Source organism: Phyllostomus hastatus, unplaced genomic scaffold (genome assembly GCF_019186645.2).
Source record: "Phyllostomus hastatus isolate PE091 unplaced genomic scaffold, TTU_PhHast_1.1 phas_scaffold_385, whole genome shotgun sequence".
Classification (NCBI taxonomy): domain Eukaryota; kingdom Metazoa; phylum Chordata; class Mammalia; order Chiroptera; family Phyllostomidae; genus Phyllostomus; species Phyllostomus hastatus.
In genome coordinates this window covers 2,916,196-2,941,393 of record NW_025334026.1, presented here as the reverse complement: position 1 = coordinate 2,941,393, position 25,198 = coordinate 2,916,196, and the positions used below count along the sequence as shown (strand labels likewise).

Sequence of the window (25,198 nt, the reverse complement as noted above, 5' to 3'; positions counted from 1 at the left end):
AGCCCAGGTCACAGTCTCTTCTGGTTCGCCTTTCCTCTGCCTCTGCTCAAGGATGCCCTGTCCAGCCCCTGCCCTGGCTTCTGAGGCCCCTTAGAGATCATCTTCTCTCACAAAGCTGTGTTTTCCTTCACAACATCCCTGGTGGGATTTATAAGATTCTCAAACATTTGCAGGGCTGAGAGGTAGCCATCCAGTTTGTGACTATCTCACTTAAAAACATTTTCCTTATACTAAACTGAACAGCTTTTCCTATCTGGATGTAGAACATTAAAGGATACTCATTCTCAAAAGCGTAGACATATGTTCAGACAAATGTCACACCTTTTCAAAAATATTTTCCCAGAGCGATCTTTCGATCTGAACTGCCTGGGAGGTAACAGCATCTCCCAGTAAACAGTCAACCAGTCACCCACCTACAGACAATGAAAACTGTACAAGGAGAAAAAAAATCATAATTCAGAGGAACAGGAGAAATCTTATGCATGGGGGAGGAGCAGATAGAACTTTAAGAACATATTTCTTAGAAAAGTAGTGTTTCAGTTTTATTTCTTTACGAGCAGAAAAGCAGTTCTCCTCACATTTCTAATATCCTAGCAAACCACTGGAAAGCAATTGGACATGGTGAAGAGATGGGGAGAAAAAGGAAGTACATGCTCATATTTGTCCTGATTGGTTTTGATGTGAGCCTCTCCAACTTCTTCCCCTCCCCATCTTTCCAGTGGTTTCCAGAGGGCTATGAGATATGCCCCCACCCAGAGAAGCTTCTGGATCTTGAAAGGCTTCCAATACAACTTGTGTTTTCATACTGATCTATGTATTACCTTATGAGTTTTTCAAAAGCTTCCTTTTCCTTCCGCAAAGCAGTGAGATAACGTTGTTCCTCAGTTGAACCTCCGTATATAAGAAAGTAAACCCTGCAAGTTAAGACAGAGCTCTTTTAGAGTGCAAAAACCTTTAATCCCTGAAAGGAAGAACATAGCATTTTAAATCAGCAACGTGTAGTGCTCAAATAATAAATATTTGACTAAAGATAAAAGGTTCCATTAATCACATACTTACTGAAATTAAGCTGCCTAAACCCCACCTGTTAAAGGTCTCATTACCACACGGGTTTCTTTTCTTTTGCCAGAAGGAGGAACAAAGTTTAGGTAAACACTGAAATATAACTAGAGGGATAGAATAATTCTTTCCTTATAACTATAAACAAGTCAAAAAACACAAAATCTCAGTGGCTTCTCTTTTTACAATTTTTCTTTGCATCCCTGCCAAATAAACATTTAAAAAGTTGGACAGTAGTAATAAAAACCAGCTTATGAAAGTTCAAGTTAGTGAAAAATAAACAAATGAAATCTATATGACCTTTATCTTCATAAGTAATTTCTCAGCTCTTTTTATTCATGTCTTAACAGAACTAAGTCATCGCACATTTTACATAAACACACAGACACTGAAAACATATGGATTATATCAGGCTCCTCAAGAAATAATTTGATACATACTTTCATCTTAGAAAAGATCTGCTTTTCTATCTTGTTTCTTGCTAAGAAGATGAATCAAGCTCCTCTCCTGTCCCATTTCTTCACCTTCTATCAGGACATTTTCCTATTTTAAAAGCCCTTGATTTTTCCTCTAGACTTCATCTTTCTAGGTTCTTTGAGGTGTGAACAGGGAAGAGACCACTGGACAGTGAGTCCTGAGACCCTGGTGCTCCTGTGAGTGTGCCAGGTGGCTGAGGGCAAGTCACTCACCATCTGTGGGCTCCAGGTCCCGGCTGATAGAGCGAGCTGTTGAACTCCCAGGTCCCTCAACAGTCTGACATTTTGTTTGCAAATATCACACTATTTTATTCTCAGGCCACAAAGAACAGACAAGCTGTCTACAAAGTTGATCAATAGCAAAGAATGAAAAGTTTACCAGTCTATAATTATTTTACCAGCTTTGTTTAATCTCTTTATCCTGCATTATTTCTGATCCACTTCCTCCATTCATCTCCACTCTGAAAGGTTGCATTTGTTAAACTGCTAGAAAAATTTCTTTTGGCTCTGTTTTTGGTTCAGACTGCATCCAGGATGTTAATTTTGCTGTTTATTTCCCGTCATATAATTGCAAAGCCAGAACACTATATTCTTTGGGAGGGATCATTTTCTCATCTATTTCTGTAGATTTTTCATCTGATATTTCTTGAAATCCAAGAAAACTTGGTACAATAATTCCTCAAATACTTTAGTTTTATGTGAATGTAACTCAAAAGTCACTTAAAATGTATGAAGTAGGAGATTTTAGAAGATTGAAATTACTTGAGTCACAATTATATTAATTTTGGGGAGAAGTTAGGATTTTATAAATTTCCTAGAGCACCTCATAAGCTGCAAACCAATGCATAAAGAACATGGTACAAAACAGCAGAGCAGCAGGCAATGAGAACCCAAGAAGTGCCCTGGATTCTTTGTTATTCTACAGCAGATAGCTTTCCTATGCAAACTTCCCAGATTCATCAGAAAGTAAAATAAGGTTTCATAAATGTAACCAAAATTGTAACAACAGAATGTTAAAGATGAGAAAAACCCACATGCAACTGGTATAGATTCTGTGTTAAATCCTAAAGAACTGTGAGCCCTGGCCAGGTGGCTTAATTGGTTGGAGCACCATCCCAGACACCAAAAGGTTGCAGGTTCAATTCCTGGTCAGGGAACATGAACATACCTAGGTGGTGGGTTTGATCCCTGGTCAGGGCCCCTATGGGAGGCCAACCATGTTTCTCTCTTTCCCTCTAAAATCGATAAACATGTCCTTGGGTGAGTATTAAAAACAAAACTGTGAATCTGAAGCCTTTAAGACACAGTTCATACTCTTTATAACTTGCCTGAGAGGTTTCCCGGGCCTACTTGCCCTGTAAATTTCGAGCTGACGAACAAACGTTAACTCTGAGTCATACAGAACCACGTATCTTGGCTCTACTTCATGGAGTACCCTTGTCAGGGCGTAGGGGTCGCTACAACCCAGAAGTGGGTGGATGATAGTGAGGGGGTCTTTTAGAATTCCATAAGCAGCATCTGATGACAAGTTTAACTCAAACTCCTCAGGCTTACTTTCTTCTAAGCAGCTTTCTGGGCTACTGCCTAAGTCTCCAGGATATCCTTCCTTGCCATCCCCTTCCTCTTCAAGTTCTTCAGATTTCCCCATCATCTGAGTTAAAGTTAACCTTTGTTTTTTCTTTTTCAGAGTCCTTTCTTTGGTAGAAGCTCTTTCTTTTTTGCGGGGGTCTTTGGGTCTTTTGTTAGATTTCCTAATTCTCTTCAAGCCATCCTCCTTTCTGAAATTCATCCACACTTCTTCAGCTTTGCTATCCTTCTCAAAAGTTTTCCTGTAGAGTCTCAGCAAGAAGGCCTCTGCTCCAACAGTGATGTACTCTCTTAGCTGGGAACACGTTCGGTCATCGCTTGCACAAATAAGTACTTGACCTAAAATTAGAAAACGATGCTATGTTACTATTACTTTACTTGTCTTCCTATTCCCCACAGGTCCCTCATCTCTTTCCTCATGAAGAAGGCACATTTTACCTCTTGGTGCTAAAGATAAAACATTTACAATTTGTTTAAAAGGGGTCTTAGATGCAGGATTATGTAAAGCTTTGAGTGAAGTTGAAGCCAGAAATATTTAATCTTATGAAAGTATAGCCATGGTATAAAGGAGGCTTTAAAGAAGCTCTTTTTAAGTGATAATTTCCAGAGGATCTTATACATCAAAATAAATTCCAAGTGGATTAAAGAGTCAAATGCTAAACATGAAATTATTTTAAAAAGTTACTATTCTTCATCTGTCTGGCTGCAGATGATTTTCTAGGCTTAAAAGCAACAGAAGAAATAGCAGAGAGGATTGATATCTATAAGTTAAGACTGACTCTATAAGAATAAGAAACTGTGCATTAAATAAAACTAAAGACAGACTTCCAGTCAAGATAGTAGCATAGGCAGACATGGCTCACCTCTTTGAACAACCACATAAATATTACAGCTAAAATACAGAACCACCATTATTCAGGAATGTCAGAAATTGAGCTGAATGGAAGCTAGACAATTATGAAATCAAGATGAATGGAAGTCTGACAACTACGGAATTAAAGAAACCACACGCATCCAGACTGGTAGGTGGGATGCAGATGTGGAATGGGCTGGTCCCACACAGTCGTGGGTAAAAATTTGGGAGGGATATCTCTGGAGTTAGTAGTCCCAGACCCACACCAGGCCTCCAAACCCAGGATTCTAGCAAGAGGAAGATAAGTCCCCACAACTTCTGGCTGAGAAAACCAGTGGAGATTGAGTCCGTGGAAGAAACTGCTGGAGCCCCAAGCAGTTCCTCTTAAAGAATACACACACAGACTCAACTACTCAGACTCACTCCTTTTGAGCTCTAGCACTGGGACTCCAACGGCAGCTTGAACGGCACCAGTGGCACACAGGGAGGGACTGAAGTGTATGGCATCAAGATGAACAGAGGCCATTGTCCCTTTTCTAAACCCTCCCCCTACAGAGCAGGCAAGATGGTGCCAAATCTGAGTCTCCGTCAGTCTGGCTAACTGTGTGATATACCTTGGAGATCTCCAGAGGCTCTGCCTTACCCAACTTATAGGTCCACCCAAGCTGCTTTTCCACAAGAATGGCTGGTTTTGGCTCCCAAATCCTATCAAACAAGCAACAGCTGACTTCAGTGAGCCCTCGCAGCAGCCACATTGGATTCACAGCGTGGCTTCACCTGAAAATCTCCAAGCCCAGCACAAATAGCAGCCATCCCAGATTATAGTATAGCTCATGCAGGGTGCCTCAGGCAAAACACAGGTGGGGGCCGACCCTAACCCGTACCACCTGGGAAACCCCAGCGCCAGCACAACCAGTGGACAGTTACAGACCATACTGGAGCACCACCACACTGCCCCTGCACAGCTGATCCTCAACAGAGGGTGGAGGTTAGTGGTCAGTGGTTACAGCCAGTCCTCGCAGTTGGCTGGCCTGGGTAAATCCCTCACATTGATCTGCCAACAGCAATCAAGATTCAACTACAAGAGGAGGGTGTACTCAGCCCATAAGAAGAGTGCAACTCAGGTACTCAACTTGGGTAATAGGGGAGGCTGTGCCACTGGGCCCCACAGGATACCTACTACATTAGGCTGTACTACCAAGACACAGAGTCAAAGCATCTCTACCTAATACACAGAAACAAACACAGGGAGGTTGCCAAAATAAGGACACAAAGAAACACAGCCCAAATGAAAGAACAGATCAAAACTCCAGAAAAAGAGCTAAACAAAATGGAGATAAGCAATCTTATCAGATGCAGAGTTCAAAACACTGTTTCTAAGAATGCTCAAGGAACTTAGTGAGGACCTTAGCAGCATGAAAAAGACCGAGTCAGAAACAAAGGATACACTAATTGAAATAAAGAACAACTTACAGGGAAACAACAGTAGAGTGGATGAAGCAGAGAATCAAATTAAAGATTTGGAACATAAGGAAGGAAAAAACAACCACGCAGAACAGTAAGAAGAAAAAAAGAATCCAAGAAAATGAGGATAGTATAAATAGCCTCTGGGACAACTTCAAGAGGTCTACCATTTGCATCACAGGGGTGCCAGAAGGAAAAGAGAAAGAGCAAGAAATTGGGAATCTATCTGAAAAAAAAAGTGAAAGAAAACTTCTCTAATTTGCTGAAGAAAATAGACATGCAAGTTCAAGAAGCACTGAGAGTCCCAGTTATGATGGATGCAAAGAGGCCCACTCATAATAAGACACATCATAATTAAAATGCCAAAGGTTACAGATAGAGACTCTTAAAGCAGCAAGAGAAAAGAAATTAGTTACCAAATGGTTGCCAGATGGGAGGGGGTAGGAGGAGAATGGGTGAAGAGGTGATGGGATTAAGTACAAATTGGTAGTTACAGAATAGTTATGAGGATGTAAAGTACAGTGTAGGAAACAGAGTAGCCAAAGAACTTATATGCGTGACCCATGGACACAAACAATGGTGGGGGGATTGCCTTCAGGAGTAGGGGGCACTGGATGGAGGTGGGCAAAGGGAGAAAAATCAAGACAACTGTAATAGCCTAATCAATGAAATATAATTAAAAAAAAACTCTAAAGACAAAAAAAACTTTACACAACAATGATAAACGTTATTATCTTTACTATATAAAAAGCCCATACAAATTAAGGGCATAGCCTAAGTTGGCAAAGGAAACTAAGACAGTTCACAAAAGAAGAAATGCATTTGAGAAAGTACGGAGCTTGTCTAACATCAAAATTTAAAACAAGATGACATTTTTCTCTAATCAAGCTATAAAATTATCACATATATATGTGTACACACACACAGATGGACTCTCTAGTCATTGTTAGCTAAGTGAAAAATAAATAAGCTCTTCTTATCTTGCTAGAAAAAGTTGTTAAAAACATTCTGTAAAGCATTGTGTTAATATGTCTCAAGAACTTTAAAAATGTTAATATCATTTGACTCATCAATTCTACACCCAGACATTATATCTATACATGACTTTAACAATGTAAAATAGAAGATACGGGAAAGAAAACCTGGAAGGAAAGATGCTGAAGTTCATAGTGGCTGCTAGACATCATTTGTTTCCTTTTCTGTTATCTTTATTTTGTTTATACTTTTTCTAGGTGAGCACGTATGACTTCAGGTCCTAAATCACTGCACCATCAGTTCTGGGATCATATCACTGGCATATTTACTAACATAAGCATTGTGTGTTTGCCTTTATTGCTTTGCACGGTTTCAAAGACTCAACAGATGCATTTAAAAGTCTGTTTTTCTTTTATTTTCTACTTGGTTTTAGTTTTTAAGTTTAGTTCAGATTTCGTCTACACTAGCCAACCAGCATGCTCACGTTTGAAGACATCAGCCCTAAAGTCTGGAGTGTTCGCAAGGCCAGGTCTGTGCCAGCCCATACAACAGTTCAGGCTTCTCTGGAAAATACTTCCTGAGAAAATAAAACAAGACACTTTGGTTTTCTCCTTGGGTATTCCAGATTTTGGGCCTAGTAAATATAAATGTGGAGATCAGGTGTATCTTTAAATAGAATTCCTGAGAACCAGACCAGTAAAAGAACCTGCTTTTGTGAATGTACAATGATTTTACCTGGAGAAGGTCATACCGAAGGAACAGAAAGAGGGTTACTGCTAGGATTTCAGCATTCCTTTGGCATTTATTCCTCTACAATTTTATAAACAAAATAGTAAGTTATTTTTAAAGGGCTAACCGAAAAGACTGACTTGTTTGATTTTGAAAGCAGATGTCCTCATCTCTCATCTCCCTTTTTCCTACCTGGACCACCAAGGGCTTCACTCTCCGCATTTTCCGCCTCAATTTCTTTCAGGACTTCGGTCAGTGCTTCCCACTTAGGGTTGCTTTCTAGGACCAGCTCCTTCTTTGTTTCTGTACAGAAATAAAAGATAACCTCATTCTCTGTGATAATATTTATCCATGAAGTATTCCGGAGACTTTCGAACAACAGAAACACAAGCACTGTTCCATATGCCCATTCCTTTGAGCTTCCTCCCTAATACTGCACAGGATCTGCTTCCCTGAAAAAGGTCTCCTTGTGGTTTAAATCAAAGACACTTCAAGCCAACATTAACACAGGTTTCATAATGCCTTGATAGAAAGTGGTATTCATGGTCACTAATAATATATTTAATTAAGCTTTGAAATAGAGCCTTGAACTACAAAGTAAGCATTAACCTTATCCTGTGCCTTAAAAATACAATGACATACTTGTTGAGTTGTATGAGTTCTTTACATATTTTGAATATTAGCCCCTTATCAAAGATATCATTTGCAAATATCTTCTCTCATTCTCTTGGTTGTCTTTTTGTTTTGCTGATGGTTTCTTTTGCTGTGCTTTTTAGTTTGATACTGTAGATTGAGAGTATCATGCTAAGTAAAATAAGTCCGAAAGAAAAGGACAAGAATCATACGATTTCACTCATATGTGGAAATAGAACAGGGAGCAACAAATGAACAAACAGAAGTAACAAACTCATAGACACAGACAATAGTCTGGTGGTTATCAGAGGGGGAGGGGAATGGGGGAGAATGGAGACGGTAAAGGGGGTCAAATATATAGTGACAAAAGGACACTAAATTTTGGGTGGTGAGCACACAATGCAGTACACAAACGATGTGCTATAGAATTGTACACCTGAAACTTGTATGTTACTAACCAACATTAACTTAATACATTTAATTTAAAAAAACAATTACATTTTTTTCTTTTTAATTTTAATTGTTGTTCAAGTACAGTTTTCTGCCTTTTACTCCCATCCCAGCCCAACCCCCCAGCCCTCCCCACCTCCCTCCCATTTCTACCCACCCCTAGTTTTTGTCCAAGTGTCCTTTATACTTGTTCTTGTAAACCCTTCCCCTTTCCCCTGAAATTCCCTACTAGATGAGTGTTGGAATAAAATCTATATTTGCCTCATTCTATCATATTTATGTTCTCTAAAAACTAAAGGGAAGTTAAAATGTTCCCCTAAGACTTTAAGTGCCTCAAGCAGTACCGTAATTACTCTGAAGTTAAAAAAAAAATCTATAGTTCTTATGTAGCAGTAAGAATACACTTGGTTGGTTCTTGGCATTTGTTATTTGGAACTCCCTGGCGGTGAATTCTAAGACTTGCCATGTCGAACACTTTTAACACACATTACATATGTTACATGTAACCTACACTGAACACACAGTCACACATTTCTTACATGGCCAAAAAGAGATTTAAAAGTATAGCGTAACTTGACAAACAATTCCACACCAAATACTTCAATAAAGAGACATTTAAAGATTTAAGCCTATGAGATACCTTGTTCTTCTTTAATCTCCACTTTTCCGGACACTTTGCCTTTTTTACTCATTTTAGCATCTGGAATGCGATAAACCCTTGCTCGAGCATTCACAAACAGCGAGGTACTGGAGTCAAGAAATAGCCAACCTAATATAAAGAGTTAAAAAAAAACCCTTCAACTTAAAGTTAATTTTAAAGAATCTTGGATGACCATATGACCTGTGCGTACATCGGCCACCATCTTGTTCTTCTCTGAGGCCCACCTTCTTCCTGACCGTGACCTCCGTCTCTGTTCAGTCAGACTGTCAGTTTTCAAAGTGTAGCCTGAGCCACAGGCCCCTGGGGGTCCCCAGCATAGTTTCAGGGGGATTATTCTCCTAATAATACAACTAGCCCTGTAATCATACAAGCCGTTACTTGACTTGGTTCCCCTGTGCTGACATTCCCTGTTGTGCAAAAGCTTGAGTCAGTAACACTGCTGGTGCCCGAGCACAATCAAGGCAGTGGAGCCAAAGTGTCCTAGCAGTCGGCATGGTTTTCATTTCAATGCGTTTGCAGTTTATCGCTCAACGGTGTCTCTGAGGAAGCAGTAAAAATTATTACTTCTATTAAATCTTGGCCTCAGGGGCCACGGACCACACTTTGAAAACCACTGGTCTAGCCAAACAGGGACAGAGGCCACAACAGTGTGGGGTGGATGTGACTGATGGAAAAGCAAGAGAGTGGCCAGTCACACGCGTATGTTTCTTTACAAATCTCTCGTTTTTGGTCGTCAGCACTCTAGCTGATGAAACCCTGGACTGCCTTACTGTTTTTGCAAGAAAAATGAATTTTAAATTCTCAACAACTAAACTTCCAGAATGCAAGCTATTAGGCTGGGGACTGCCTGTATGATACACAACCTTTTCTATAAATAAAATTGCCCAGAATGGGTATGAATATTTATTGTTATATAGCACAGAAGTTAAGTAGGTGGAAACATTAGCTATCAATACAACCTACATCCTTGTGCTAGGAAGATGTAATTTGAAACCTTAGTATACCATGTAGGTGAATACTGCACTCCCCACACTGATTCCTCAAAACCCAGAACTACATTCAAATCAGGTCCTAGGATAATATTAATATTTTTATTTCTCACCTGAATTTTGACCAAAAGCCTTCTCTGTTGCTCTCAGAGATTCTAGAAGATTCAGAAATGTAATACAATCATACTGACAGAGATATTGCAGTAAAGTTCGTAATATCTTCAAATCCTGAACCAAGGATTTAGTCTTGGCTCCAAGCTGGTGCCACAAAGGATCCAGATAATGGCGGATTGTCTACAATAAGAATAAAATGTAGTAATGCTAAAATATGTTCAATATAGCTATTATTAATACAGATTGTAGTTTCGATAAGCATTCCAAGATACCTAAAAATGCTTAAAATGACATTTTGGTTATGTATATTTTATCACAACTAAAAAGATCCAAAATATTATCTTCCCAGGAAGTAGATAGAAAATTTCAGGTCATGAGATTCTAAAAATATTGTTTAATTTTTCAAATATAATGCAGAGTTCTTTATCAGTAGAATCTTTATGATCAGATAGAGTGAATAATTATCCATACTTACATATTAGTCAGAAGATAAAAGACCTGATAAACTAAATAAGTTTTTTCTTTCTTACAATTATTTCCAGTGACAGAGAGGTTAATTTAAAGTTTTAAATCCAGTAACTTAGTCTACCAAAATATTTTTTTAAAAAGCTGTCTGGAATTCTTAAAAGGTCAGCATTTTCTGAATCTGTAGTTCAAGTCTTAGACATTTACCTCTCTGCATTAATATTAATCTATGATAAAAAATTCGAATAAAAATTCCTTGAATTATTTTCTCAATTCAGAATGTAATTTTAAGACAGAATACATTTCACATTCCTCATTCACGAAAACTAATCCAAATTATATTTACTTTTTTTAATTGTTTTAACAGGAGACCATCAATTCTGAAGCATTCTTATGTAAATAAAACTCTTCTACCTGTAGCTATCCAAATGCTGTCATTTAAGAGCAAAAATGTTGTTTATCCTCTTCCTAGTCATACTTAAAATGAGGGAAATCATTGCAAAAAGGAGACTTGTGCTTATATGCCAATCCACATATTTTACTACAAATGATTACTTCCAGTAAACTCAAAGAAGTTATCTATACTTTAAATCACCTCCAATTTAATTATAAACAACAGCAAATTCCTATTAAGAACACTGCAAATATTAAAATAGCTTGCATTCTTTAAAATTATAACAAACTGTGCTTAAAAAGGAAAAGAAATAGAGTACCTTGTCAAAGGCTTTTCCAATAGCATTTTCTAAAGATAAATCTTCAACTTCAAGGGAAGGGTTATGGCATTTCAGTTCCTTCAGGCACGCGTTTAAAATGTCCAGGATAGCGGTCTGCATGGCCAGCATGGCCGGCGTCATAGAGACATGAATCTCCACCACTTCAGGCTTGTGCTGCTCTAGAAATGAGTTTACTGCTACGTGAAACCTAAAGAGACAAATATTTTTCAAACATTTTCTAGAGTTTTAGCAGTTATGTATTTCTGGTCTTGGTTTCATAGTCTAATTTTTTTTTTTTGTAAATGCAATTGAGAAACAAAATAGAAAAATGGCAATGTTTTTAGAAATACTTTTAACCTCAGTGAATGGAAACTATTCCAATAAGGCAGAGGTCTGCAAACTATGGTCTGGGCTAAATCCAGGACTTATTTTTACAGATACTGGAACACAGCTGTGCCTGCTGTCCATGTGTTGTCCACGGGTGCTGTTACACTAGGGCAGCAGAGCTGAGTGACTAACAGGCCACATAGACTGCAGAGCCTAAATCTTTACAGTCTGGCCTCTTCCAGGAAAAGTTTGTTGATTCCCAAAGGAGGGCATAATCAAGAAACAGACTACAACAACTACTTTTTAAAAAATCCTCAACTGAGGATATGTTTATTGATTTTAAGGAGAGAGGAAGAGAGGGGAGAGAGACACACACACACACTGACGTGAGAGAGAAACATCAATCAGGTGCCTTCTGTACTCACCCCCAACTGGGGATCGAACCCACATCCTAGGCATAAGCCCTGACTGGGGATAGAACCCACAACCTTTTGGTGCATGGGACGATGCTCCAAACATCAGAGCCACCTGGCCAGGGCAACAGCTACTCTTAAATACCATATAATATAACCAAAATACCTATTTAGCATAGGTGGCAAAATGTTTGAAAATTGAAACCTTCAGTTTTTCCTAGAAATTTATGAAAATTCTTCAAAATCTTTGGGCACCCTGGCTGGTATGACTCAGTGGTTGAGTGCCAGCCTGAGAATGAAAGGGTCACAGGTTCAATTCCCAGTTAGGGTATATGCCTGGGTTATGGGCCAGATCCCTAGTAGGGGGTATGCAAGAGGCAACCACACACTGATGTTTCTCTCCCTCTCTTTCTCCTTCCCTTCCCCTCTCTCTAAAAATCAATAAACAAAATCTTAAAAAAAATCTTTGGGCATTATTTCCCCGATGGGTAATTTTGAAAGTGGAAGTGGGTGTCTTCACCAATAAATCTGTAGTTCAACTACCACTGCAGTGTATGTGAGTCTCTAGGTCAGGGGATGACAAACTCATTTTCACTGGGGGCCACATCAGCCTCACGGTTGCCTTCAAAGGGCCAAATGTAATTTTAGGACTATATAAATGTAACTACTTAACTAGGGGCAAGGAGCTTGGTGCTGCCGCTGGGTAGAAACAAGGTGGAGGGCCAGATCTGGGCCACCTGTTCTCTAGGTAAATCTTTGGGGGTCGTACTACATGAAAAAGAAAGGATGATGTGGCTGCACTGGGATGGATTGATGTACTACCAGAAAAATAACTTTAAAATCTCTTTCTCCTTTTAGAAGAATCACAAATGTGCCCTGGCTGGTATGGTTCAGTGGATTGAGCACCAGTCTGAAAACCAAAGGGTCACTGGTTCGATTCCCACTCAGGGCACATGCCTGGGTTGCGGGCCAGGTCCCCAGTAGTGGGTGCACAAGAGGCAACCACACACTGATGTTTCTCTTACTCTCCTTCTCCTTCCCTTCCCCCTCTATAAAAAGTAAATAAAATCTTTAAGAGAAGAAATAAAAATAAATAAATAAATAAAAGAATCACAAATGTGGTGACCAGACAGTATTTCTATTTGAATATACTTGCTATGAACCTGACTAGCATGTATCAAGTCCAATTACAGTAAATTTTACATTAAAGTGCAAAATTAAATGACAGCAGATTCTCTCTCAGAAATTGATCACATAGTGCTATTTACCTTGGCCACAGATACAGCTTCTTTACAAAAAGATTTCTCATCACTCTTTCCACATGACAAAAACCAGTATCAAAGGCAACAGCATTGTCTGTGAAAGCTTTAATAAAACCACGTTTGTTTTTCTGGCGAAAGAGGCGCAAAATGAATGCTTCTTGACAGGACTCGATTATTCTGTGAGCCCTATAAACCAAGATGCCTGAGGGGAGAAATTATAATTTCAATTCAGAATAGACATGTAATTTTCAGGCTCATTTTCATTCACTCATTCATCACATTTTTCTTGAGTGCCTACTTGAGTCTGGGCAAACGCTGTTCTAGGCTGGGGATACATAACCTCAAAGAAAACAAGCAAATTCCTGTCCTTGTGGCACTTACATTAACAATGTAAGTGAGTAAAATATTCAGTAGGCTATAAGGTGATAAGAGCTGGGGAGAAAAAATACATCAAAGAGGGAGAGGCAGTATGTGTGAAGGGTGGTGGTTTGCAATTTTGGACAGGGTGGCCTCACTAAGGTTGTGTGAGTAAAGGCTGGATGGAGAACAGATGAACCTTGAGGCCAGGTGGACCAAGAGAGTTCCAGGCAGAGGGAATGACAGGAGCAAAGGCCCTGGGTTGGGGTGTGTCTAGCACAGTGGAGAAAGGATTTCTGAAAGCTAAGTGGGTCACTAATTCTCCTTTTGTATGTGAATCAGATGGGGATGACACAAAATCATTGCATTTTCCAATTTTGGGCAACAAGTGTATCACATTATATCCTACTAGACATATTTTATCCTATTAGAATATTTTATCACATTATATCCTATTAGAATAACTCTATTTTCAGAATCAGAATATTCAATTGAGTGGTAAATCACTCCATTTAAAATAAAAACCATTAATGTTTAATACATAAGGTTTTTTTCATGTGGGTGTGGAGATGACACCTCTGAATCACAAAAACAAGAACAATTATACATTTTTCCTTATTTATAAAATGAGTACTGGACCACATGATCTCCTGAATGTACAGAATTTTGATGTGGTCTGATTGTGAGTGATAAATTAGGAGAGATATAAGATGACATAAGAGTGCACAGACATTTCTGGATCCAAAACTCAATTATATGATGATTCTCAGTCTTTTAGATGTAAATCCAGCCAGTAACTTATGTCCATTTGCTATAAATGTGCTTGAATGTTTTTGCTCCAGTTGTCACTCCTAGGGTCTGGAAAGTGACACCAACAGTAATTAACAACCCCTTCCAGCAGGTCAATAAACTCAGTTCAGATTCTATTATTTTGATGTTTAAATTTTGGATCAAGGTAGGTGGAGCTAATATGTATTCTACCTAAGCAAATAGTTTTTTTAAATTAAGGTAAAAATTAAGAGTACTATTCAGGAATTTAAAGACAAAGGATTTTCAATTACTCCAGTACATGTACATTTGGAGGGACTGAGCAAAAAGGAGAAAGGACTCATGGACATGGACAACAGTGTGGTGATCGCTGGGGCAGAGTGGGGTATAAAGGGATTAAATGGTAATGGAAAAAAATACAATAAAGATAAAAAAGAAAAGATTCGGTACATAGTAGGTGGGTTTTTCTAAGTACTCTCCTGGGCCATGGTTGCTGACCTGGATTGAAATATTCATAAAATGAAAAATAATAAAAATAACTTCTAAAGAAAAGGTGAACTTCAATTTAAGAAAATGTTGTGTTCCAAAAGGCTATCATTCTTTAGGAACTCAGAAGAAGGAAGGAGAAAAGAACTAATACTACACCTGAAGCCGTGGGGTGAGGTGCTTTTACAGAGTTTTATTTTGTTTAACCCTCACAATAATTCTATGGGGTAGGCATTATTATTATGAGACCAGGAAAGGAAAGCAACTTAATCAAGGTCGTCCAACCCATAACGGGAGACCAAAGGTTCCAAATCATGTTTGGGAACAAACTCAGGTTTTTCCTACCAAGTGACACCATCCAAGAGCCTCCCTTTTAAAAAATAAAAATAAAAACAACAAGCAGGTCATATTTCTGGGGCAATTCTGGTCCCACAATAGCTTACTGAAATTTTTTATGCTCCTGTAACATTTTGTAAATACTTCTTTGCATCAGCCTCCCCTAAGACACTGCCTGAGGACTGGAACATCACAACACAGTAATCACAGAATGCTTACTTACTATGAGCCACACACAATGCTAAAATTTTACATAGGTTATTTCATTTCAATAATCCTGACAATAATCCTAGGAGGAAGGTCATATTGCTGTCTCCAATTTACAGATGAGTTAACTGAGTTATACAGAAAGTAGCTTTTAATTAGAAACTACCTATAAATTCTCTTTCGAACACTTATTAAACTCAGATTGCGCCATGCCTAAGTAGGTTGAACGATTACTGAGAGAGCAATACTGACATCTAGTGGTAGTTTCAATGCATATTTTTCCACTTCATCAACTTAAAAAGTAAAGAACAAAACCTATCAGAAAGCAGCAAACAGTACAAGACTTTACGATGCCCCAAGATTTGATTACAAAAAGTCAGTATCTTTTTTTTGCTACTACTGATTAAGTGTTTACTATGTATCCAGAACTAATACGAAGCAATTTATTTTATCTCACTTAATTCTTACAGAAACTCTAGGATGCACTATTTTTCTTGATTTAAGAAATAAGAAAACGGGCTTATAAAAAAACTAATGAAAAGTTAAGTAACTTGCTCGTAAGCAGTGTCATTACCACGCAGTCAAGTGATCCATGACCACACGGTCTGTGCCCCAGCTTATAACAATTATAAATGTTATATAAAAGTACAACAAAACTTTTCCTTTATATGTATGGTTCACCATGAACCATATAAAGAATTCATTTATATGTTTATTCATGAATTATTTTTGAGGGTCTCCTAGGTTCAGGGCCATAAGATAGACAAAGTGGGATGTACAATTACGAATTGCCTGTCTCTCTGCCCTCCAGAAATTCACTACTGATCACAGTACATCCCTGCATCACTCATCCAACAAATACGTGTTTATTACCTACTATGTACCAGTTACTTAGCCTGGGATGAACAAGTTGCCCCTGTGCCTACAAAGCTTGTAATCTCATGAACGAGACAGACAGACGCAAATGTTGGGTGGCTGTCTGGGTGCTATGAGGAGCACAGGGTAACCTGAGGGCTAAGAGCTGGGGCCTCTAAACCAGCTTTGGGGAAATCAGAAAAGGTTTCCACAGAAACAAATAGTAATAAAAAATTCCTTTTCTGTGTTAATTATAGCTAAAATTAAACAACCCTTCTCAAAATAATTAAGCAACTATTTGGTTTAATTCACATCATAGGAAATACATTCTTTAAAGAGGAAAACCAAATATTTTAGAAAATATATAAAGAATGTTTACAAACATTCAAGTCCAATTATGTTCTAAAAGTAAATGCTACTCAATTACCATGTATTTACTAAATATGAGCTTAGAAACCAAGGAAAATCAATCTTACATTTCTTTCCTTACTCAGGCCACAAATATATATATATATATATATATATATATATTATATATATATATATACTAGAATATACTGAGAATATGTATATATTATATATAATATATATATATATATATATACTGAGAATATATAATGTGTCCGACATTGTGCTAATGGTTAAAAAGACCAGTGCAACTCATAAGAAGGTTCTAGCTTAGAGTTGAGCAGAGGGAACAGACTAAAAGCAAAAGGTGCAAATTTACATACAATAAGGTTTTAAATTCTTACCAGTAATTAAATCTGAAGGTATTCTATCAGTCAAGAAATCAACCACAAGTATTCGACTTGTTGCAAATATCACACCTCCTTGTGTGTAAACCTCATAGCGACTGTTGCTTGTGATTTCATTTGTTACACGGTGAGGGAGGTGTTCCACTCCTTCTATCTTCAGCTGATTGATAAAATACTCCTAAATGAAATGAAATGATTAGTAGGCTGTTTAAAACAGCGGGCAGTTTTGATTAGGTTGCAGGTATTTGTATTTAAAGTGATATGCTGCCTTTCTCAGAGATAACAAACTTACTAATGAATATACAAACTAAGTTACTACTTTATGTTGATCAATCAGCCAGTCTACATTCAAACTAGGGTTTTCTTGCTTTTGTTTTGGGGTTTACACTAAGGAATCACTGCACCTGTTATCAGCGTTTTAACAACAATAAAAAAAAGCCTTTTAAACCCTGGGTTAAAACACTTCTGCTGCTTAGAAACTAGTTCCCACCAAAGCCAGGTTTGCACTGCTTGAGGAGATATCCAGGAGCTCCTTTTCCCAGCTAATGTTCTGACTATTAGCGCTGTCAAGATCCATCCTAGAGGGAATTTCATCATGTCAATGGGCCCTTGGCCCTTACACTTTCAGCTCATTACTACCTTTCTAGGAGGGTGAGGGGCCGGGGAGCTGTGTTGTGCTAAACTTATGACAAGCACTGGAGATACCTAGATGAATGGAACGGGATCCCTGCCCTCAAAGAGACTGTAGTCACTCTTTTCACCTGACATTTTCCTCCAGGCTCACTAGACTTGTCAGACCAGGTTGTATCACCTCTCAACACCCCCAGCACAGATATATCCCTCACCGTAACCCCCAGGTACCCTTCCTCAACATCCTCCGCTTCCAGCTCCCTTCCCCTCTGATCCTGAGCCCTCCTTCCACAGCTCTGAGAAACCCTCCGAGTCTCTCCTCTTCCCTACAAGGTTCTCCCCAGCCTCAGCATCTTTCACGTCTCCCTATTACCCTCAGAGATTCCGCCATCCCCATCCCTTTCATCACGGATTCCACTCCTTTGACCCCAGCAAGCTCTTTGAATATCCAACTTTGGGATTCCTTCATTATTCCTGTCCTCTTACAGACATCTCTCTCTCCTTCAGGAGCCTCCAGTTCTTCTCTCCACCCCACCCTCCTCAAATAACTACCCTACTCCTCTCAGAGCCCCTCCACAATTCTCACTGTCCTAGGTCAGGGATCTACTTCCCTCTCCGGTCCTCTCGCATCCGTGTCAGGGCCCTGCGCCCGCCTCGAGGACCCTTATTTAGTGCCTTCCCACCAGCGTCCGGGACCTGCACCATCCTCAGAGGCCTCGCACTTGCTCTGGGGCCTGCGTCCGCCCCAGAGGCCCCCAACGCTCCTGGGAAGCACCCAACCCGGGCCGGCTGCCGCACCTCCTCGGCCGGCTGTGTGCTGAGCACCAGGACCAGGCATGCAGGATGGCAGTGCAGCCGGAGGAAGTGGTACAGGAGCCTGTCCGCGCCGAGTCCGCGGGCGCACACCACCAGTCCATCCGCTTCGAGTAGTTCCAGCACCAGCTGCCGCTCGTATTCCAACAGCGGCGCCATAGCCGTCAGTCGAGCTGACGGTCCGGGTTTCATGGGCGCTTTTCCGGGCCGTGGCCGAACGCTGGCGAAGGGAGCCGAGCCCGAGAGGACGAGAGTCATCCGAGCTCGGCCGAAAAGGCCGAAAAGGAGCCGAAGCCGAGACGAGCGTCGCCCGAAGGAAGCCGAAGACAGCTGAGCCCAAGACCAACGGTGGCCGAACGAAGCCGAAGAGGAACCGAGGCCGAGACGAGAATTTCCCGAACGTAGCCGAAGAGAGACGAGCCCGAGAACCCGAGTGCTGACCGAACTCAGTGGAAGAAGAGCCGAGTGGAACCGAAGAGTCGTAGAATCACCCGGAGGTGCTAGAGCTCGCAACTGGTGTCGTGTACTTGCCTCAGGCTCCACTCCCGAGCCGTTAGTTACTCACAATGTCTGGTACCTTGGGTTTGAGAGTCAGGCGTCCTAGACCTGGACCTAGAACACACGGTACGAAAAAAATAGAACAGCAGAATGAACTCCAAGGAGCTTAGTTCCCCGACCTTGACAGTTGAAAAAGTGATTATCAATCTTCCAAGTGCACTTAGAACGAAAAAGTTTTGAGTAAGCAGAATAATTTACTAATTTCAAGGCTTTTGTTTCTCTCGGAAGGTCTTTAATATAATAAACTATTTAAAATAGTGTCAACCATGTGTGCCGCAGCAGCCCTGTCCTACCTTCCACTAGAGGGACACCTTCGGTAGTATTGGTAGTATTTGTTCTATGTCTAGAAATGCCTTTTAGTCCGAGAGAAATTGTTCTGTGTAGAAATCCCTTTCTCTAACCTTTATTGTTAGGAAAAAAATTAGATGTAAGCCAAAATAAAAGTCACTTGTTATTCCATTACCTTAAAATATCCACTGTAACATGAAATCTATATTTTTAGTATATATACAGGTATATACACACCCTCTCACCACACAGACTCTTTCTAATATGAGCTAATAAGTAACACTGTTTTAAACCCCGAGTTTGTCACTAACATTTGACAAACCTCTGAATGTGGTGTTTAACATACTTTCACAAAATCCTTTCATATGGTGAGATTCTGTAATGAGATGTATGGTAGTTATTTACCTAATCCCTTATTAGTGAACATTTAGACCAATGGTCTTCAGTGCGTTTAGGAAGGGCCATTAGGCTCTCTTTTTAAATTTGAGCCCACTGAGTCACGTGCTAAACTCCTCTTAGTAGTTATCTTGTTTCTCAGGGCTGACAGTTTCCATTCTTCCTAACCCAATATTATAGATAATATTTCACTGAACATCTTTGTACACAAATTCAACCATACTCCTAAGATACACTTTAGAAATGGATAATTACTGGAATAAAGAGAGAAAAAAACCATTTATAAGGCTTTTCATTACATTCACAGTGCCACATTGCCCTCTAGAAAGCCTGTACCAATTTACATTCACATCAGCAGTTTACAAGAGCATCTGTTTCTCTACCTAATTACTACTTAATCCAATATTTTACTTACATTTTGTCAAGATTAAAACAGCACATCATAATTTATGAAGGCTGGTTAAATGGAAAGGGATGTCTGTAGACATTGTACATACAGCATTTTCTATGAGACAGCTATTAATCTCTCCAGTTATACAAGTAAGGAAAAAAAAAAGGCTCAGGAGGATATGTAACTGGGGTAAGACCACTGAGCTAGTTAGTGTACTTCCTAGATTTAGTTCAGGATGTGGTGATTAGAGACTCAACACGTAGTTGGGGTACACAGTTGAAGCGACAGTGCTGAGATTCAGACCTGATTCCCAAGATGTGGTATGCAGAATAATGGCTCTCCGAAGACATCCACATCCTAATCTCTGGAATTTATGAATAGATCCCTTATGTGGCAAATAGGACTTTGCAGATGTGATTAAGACAGAGATTTTAAGATGGGGAGATTACCTTGGATTATCAAGATGGGCTCAAGGTAATAAGAAGGGAAGGAGGGGCACAAGAGGGTCAGAGTAGAGAAGGAGATGTGACAGTGGAAGCAGAGGTTGGAATGATATGGAAGGCACCACAAACCAAGGAATGCAGACTTTGGAAGCTGGAAAAAGCAAGGAAGTGTTTTCCCTGAAACCCTCCAGAGGCAACACAGTCCTACCAACCCATTTTGGACTTCTGACCTCCAGACCCAAAAGATAATAAATCTCTGTTGTTTTAAGTCACTAACTTTGTGGCAACTTGTCACAACAGCAGGAGGAAACTAATACACAAGCATTTACTATTTCTACTACACTGAGCTCTAAAAATGATGTCCCTAGCTGATTGAAACAAAACAAAACAAAGCAAAGCAAAACACAGAAATGGGAATATATAATGCAGCAACAATTTTGGAGGATGATTGGTCATATATATATGTACATATATATAGAAATTTCAAGTATCTGTATAGGCACATATGCACACAAAGATATAGTCACCCTACAGATGTTTATTGGGCATCCGCTATGTGTCAGGGCCTGTTAAGTGCTGAGGGTTCATCAGCAAGCAAAGCAAGCACAATTTTTGCTCCCATAGGATTTATATTCTAGTAGGGAACTTGTGTACAAAGATGTTTATTCATGATATATTTTGCGAACTCATTATTTCTCAGGTATTTCTCCTAAATGTTCATTACTAGGACACTAGTCAAATTTTCTTCAGTCTTCCCTAATAAGTGGGGTATCATACAACTATTAAAAGCTGTATATGGCAAGATATACAATATATGCTATTATATACTAAGAAAAGCTTTTCCAAAATCATAATGCATAGTATCCCTCCATTTGTCTAGAAACATCAGTAAAAAAACAATTCTTTCTTGTGTCTGCATGGAAATGCTACTAAAAAAAGCAATTGTTTCTGGGAAGTTGAAATGAATGGTCAGCATCAGGGTATGGCCTTAATATTTTAGTTCATTCCCTTCTGTTCTGTTTGACTTTGTTCCAATGAACTTATATTGCTTATATATAACAACAAAAGGAAAAATTTCCCAAGTACTATATAAATACTTCGCCATCACTAAAAAATATTACCTGGTGAATTCTAAATTTAATATCTGTGTGGTGGGTAATACTTAATGTCAAAAGTTAGTGTCTGAAGAAGCAGACTCTTGCAGATTCTAACAGACTGTGCCTAGACATTTTAGTTTAGTCCACAGGGAAACATATTCAGCTTAAAGTGAAGGGATGCTTTTTTTTGTCACTGTCACAATAATTCTCCAAACCTTTCCTTCTTTTTTTGATATTCTGATCACCAGAACCATCTCCCCTCCAGTCGCTTTGCAAGTTTCAGTTTTGCCCAGGAGGAAACAGGGCAGGCTTTCATCTTTCGGCCTTTGGCTTTGTGCGGAGAGTGAGACTGAGCATTATTTTCCTCCTGACCTGAGATAGACCCCAGCACACCTCAGTTACCCTTAGCTTGGCTGCCATAGATAGGCTACTGTAATTTCTCTTAGCAACTTTGATCTTTCATTCATATATATATATATACAGGAAATGCCTACTAAATCCAGAGGCTGGAGAAAGGCTTAAGAGTGAACACTTCATGGGATTAACTCCCCCCTAAGGCCAGGGAAGGAGGCCCCATGGAGCCTCTTAGAGTTTGTGACTGTGGTTGAATGGTTTAGGCTCTCAGCTTGGCTGCCTACTAGCTGTGTGACCTCATGCAAGTTACTTAACCTCTCTGTGCCTGAGTTGCCTTATCTTTAAAATGTTGCTGGTGATAGGACCAATCTCATCTGGTTGTTGTAGAGATTAATTGAAATGAAGAATATAGCATGATATGGCTATTCAACCAATTTTAATTCAGAAATGTAATGACGACTGCTTTAACATGATCCAACCTAATCTAGGACATGAGGCACATCTACCTCTTAGAATGGAAACCAAACATTCTGCCTTATTTCTAAGGAGGATTTGATGCCTGGATCCTTCTTGCCCTCTAATAAGGGGAAAATAGTCTGTGGTTGTGAATCACTTGAGCTCTGGTTTTAAAATGTCTTAAAGAGGATTGTGAGAGGAAGAGAGGAAATTAGGAGGTTTAATGTGGAGGACTAGAGAGAGTGTGGGCTAAGAATTTGAAGGAAGACTAGGGTGTGGGGAATGAGAAGCAGGCAAGCAGGTTTCCATGTGGGGTCCGAAAGTCCTGGGACAGCTCTCAGGGAAGATGTCTCATCCTGTCTGGAAAAGCAGGACTGAGAAAGAGGCCCCAAGAGACCATGTGTCACAGTCTTGCTCATCCAAGAACTTCCCACCCAGAGTCTATAACCCATTCATCTCGGAGTTTTTATGTCAGAGGTAGGGTTTGCAACTCTGGCAATCCATAGCCTGGCCAAGTCAACACATGAAATGAATCATCATGAACAGAATTACAATACATCTGTAGTATTAAAATTTCATGGGCAGGCAATTAGGAGAAATAATGACTTGAAAGGTAATGAACAAAAAGTGTTGAGAAACATAGGGCTGGAATGTGCTTTTAATGGTCACACAGGTTAGGACCACTAATCAGCTAGAGATAGGTGGGCAAGTGATTTAACCATTGCAACAATAACTAAGCAACACTAAGCAGGCTTCAGTGTGCAGACACTATGGTGAGACTTTTACAGGCACATGCAGGGTATATCACTAACCAGTGTCTTGGCTACAGCTTGCTCTGTTCAGTTTGTTCCTCTCCCCCTGCTACCAGGACCCCCCTTTTTTGAGATCAAGGTGTCCTGGGGCACTATGGAGTGATCTAAGTTAATAAGGTAGGTACTATTGTATTCCTTATTTTTTAAAAAGATTTATTTATTTATTTTTAGAGAGGGAAGGGAGGGAGAAAGAGAGAGAGAGAGAGAGACATCCATGTGTGGTTGCTGGGGACTGTGGCCTGCAACCCAGGTATGTGCCCTGGCTGGGAATCGAACCTGCGATGCTTTGGTTCGCAGCCCGTGCTCAATCCACTGAGCTATGCCAGCCAGGGCGTATTCCTTATTTTACAAGTGAGGAGACTAAAACTAAGAGAAGTTAGGTGGCTTGTCCAACACTGAGCAGCTAAATGTGGAGCATAGAGCACAGTCCATCTGACTTCTAAATATGTGGCATTCATTCACTTCTACCCCGCCACTGACTTATTAGTTGCCTGACGCTGCAAGGCCTTGAATGCTATCCTGAATCAGTTAGCCCTGAACATGTGTCTCAGATTGTCCCATCCTTTCGCATAAACTCGTAGTACTCTTGGATCAATCCCTCCTGATGGCAGTTGGAGTTTTTGTCTATTGGCTGCAACAATACTTGCAAAAGGCTACTAAAAATTGAGCAACACTTTCATGTAGATTTGGGGCCTACTAATCCCAACAGCATCTACAAACATTTGAGGAACTTTAGTATATAACCTTGAGAAGTTTCTTAACTGATTCCGTCTGCAGGCAAAGTTTGGTATACACAGGACTGGGGAAGCAGTTGCGACACCTGCAGAGTTCTGCTGGGAACTGATATCCGAGGGAGATTCACTGATGTGGATCACTGACATTAATTCTCTGAAAATGAAGTCACCTGTGTACTGATGCTGTATCACAAGTCCACTGAGAGAAGACTTAGTATTTAGTTAACTAATTATTCCTCATGGAGGCAGAGAGAATTTAATCATTAAACTAATCCTTTTTCTTGGAAATAAGGACTTTTGGTGACTGTAATTAAAATAAAAATATTTTTACTGTTTGACAAACCATTCATCATTAACAGAAAAGGGAAAAAAGTAAGAATGAAGCTGAACATGAAAACTAATTACCTACTCCTCTTTGCAACAACAAGTAGACTTTTCTGAAAGTAGAAATTGTTCTCATGGTTTAGGCAATTAACCTTTTGTAGGGATTTATGAGTGGCTCGAGGAAGCTCTCCCAGGGGAAACACAACACTTAAGTCAGGCAAGTTTTGTGAGGTATTTCCTTATTTAAGTATTTGTGGGGGCATTCCTTTTCCTTTGCTGCATCCTCTCTCTTAGAATGTCTTCTGAGAAGAGGCAGAGGACAGGACTGGCTACATAATTTGTGGGGACCAGCACAAAATGAAAATGCAGGTCATCTTAAAAAATGACGGAGAATTTCAAGATGGCAACAGCAGAGCAGTCGACTGAACCCAGGACCCTTCTGAGCATGGGGCCCTGTGTGACTGCATGTGCCTGGAACCTGGTTCTGGGAAAGAGCTTTGACCTTGCAAATGACAAGTGCTCTGAGAGCTGTCTGTCTTTGTCAGTAGGCACTGGTTATGCTGTTGTTATAAATATTTGCCTGATTTGGAGTTAGAGGCTCTCGTTGGGGGAGGAGCAAGTTGGAGGCGATGGGGGGCATTTCTTTGGGCATCTTATTCACAAGGGGACTTAAAGGTAGACGTTTGATGTTTTCTCAGAATTTGGTTCTACCTACAGCCTCATAGAAGCATAGGTAGGTAAAGAAGCACAGGTGGAAGAAGGCAATATTTAGGTCTTGTTAATAGACTACATTGCTTGTAGTGTTCCATGACTTAATATCAAAAGGAAACAAATCATGTAATATTAATTGTAGGACCTTGTCATCAGAATGGTGTATATACACAGAATTAAATATATAAATTATAAGTAGTAGATATCCCAAACATACATGCAATGATACTATGATAATAAAAAATATCCTAAGTAAT

General features: G+C 39.7%; 1 protein-coding gene across 1 annotated transcript in view; it reads right to left on the bottom strand.

The window, feature by feature from the left end:
* ERCC4 (ERCC excision repair 4, endonuclease catalytic subunit) overlaps positions 1–18,585 on the bottom strand; it is a 30,929-nt gene extending 12,344 nt beyond the window's left edge. Inside the window, exons 1-9 of the mRNA XM_045819571.1 lie at positions 18,363–18,585; positions 16,932–17,112; positions 13,177–13,372; positions 11,169–11,376; positions 9,990–10,170; positions 8,867–8,995; positions 7,336–7,446; positions 2,864–3,461; positions 822–914 (exon numbers count right to left, since the gene is read on the bottom strand). Of these exons, the coding sequence (XP_045675527.1) occupies positions 822–914; positions 2,864–3,461; positions 7,336–7,446; positions 8,867–8,995; positions 9,990–10,170; positions 11,169–11,376; positions 13,177–13,372; positions 16,932–17,112; positions 18,363–18,569 (1,904 nt within the window). The 5' untranslated portion in view covers positions 18,570–18,585. The remainder of the gene's footprint in view (positions 1–821; positions 915–2,863; positions 3,462–7,335; positions 7,447–8,866; positions 8,996–9,989; positions 10,171–11,168; positions 11,377–13,176; positions 13,373–16,931; positions 17,113–18,362) is intronic.
* Between the last annotated feature and the right edge of the window lie 6,613 nt (positions 18,586–25,198).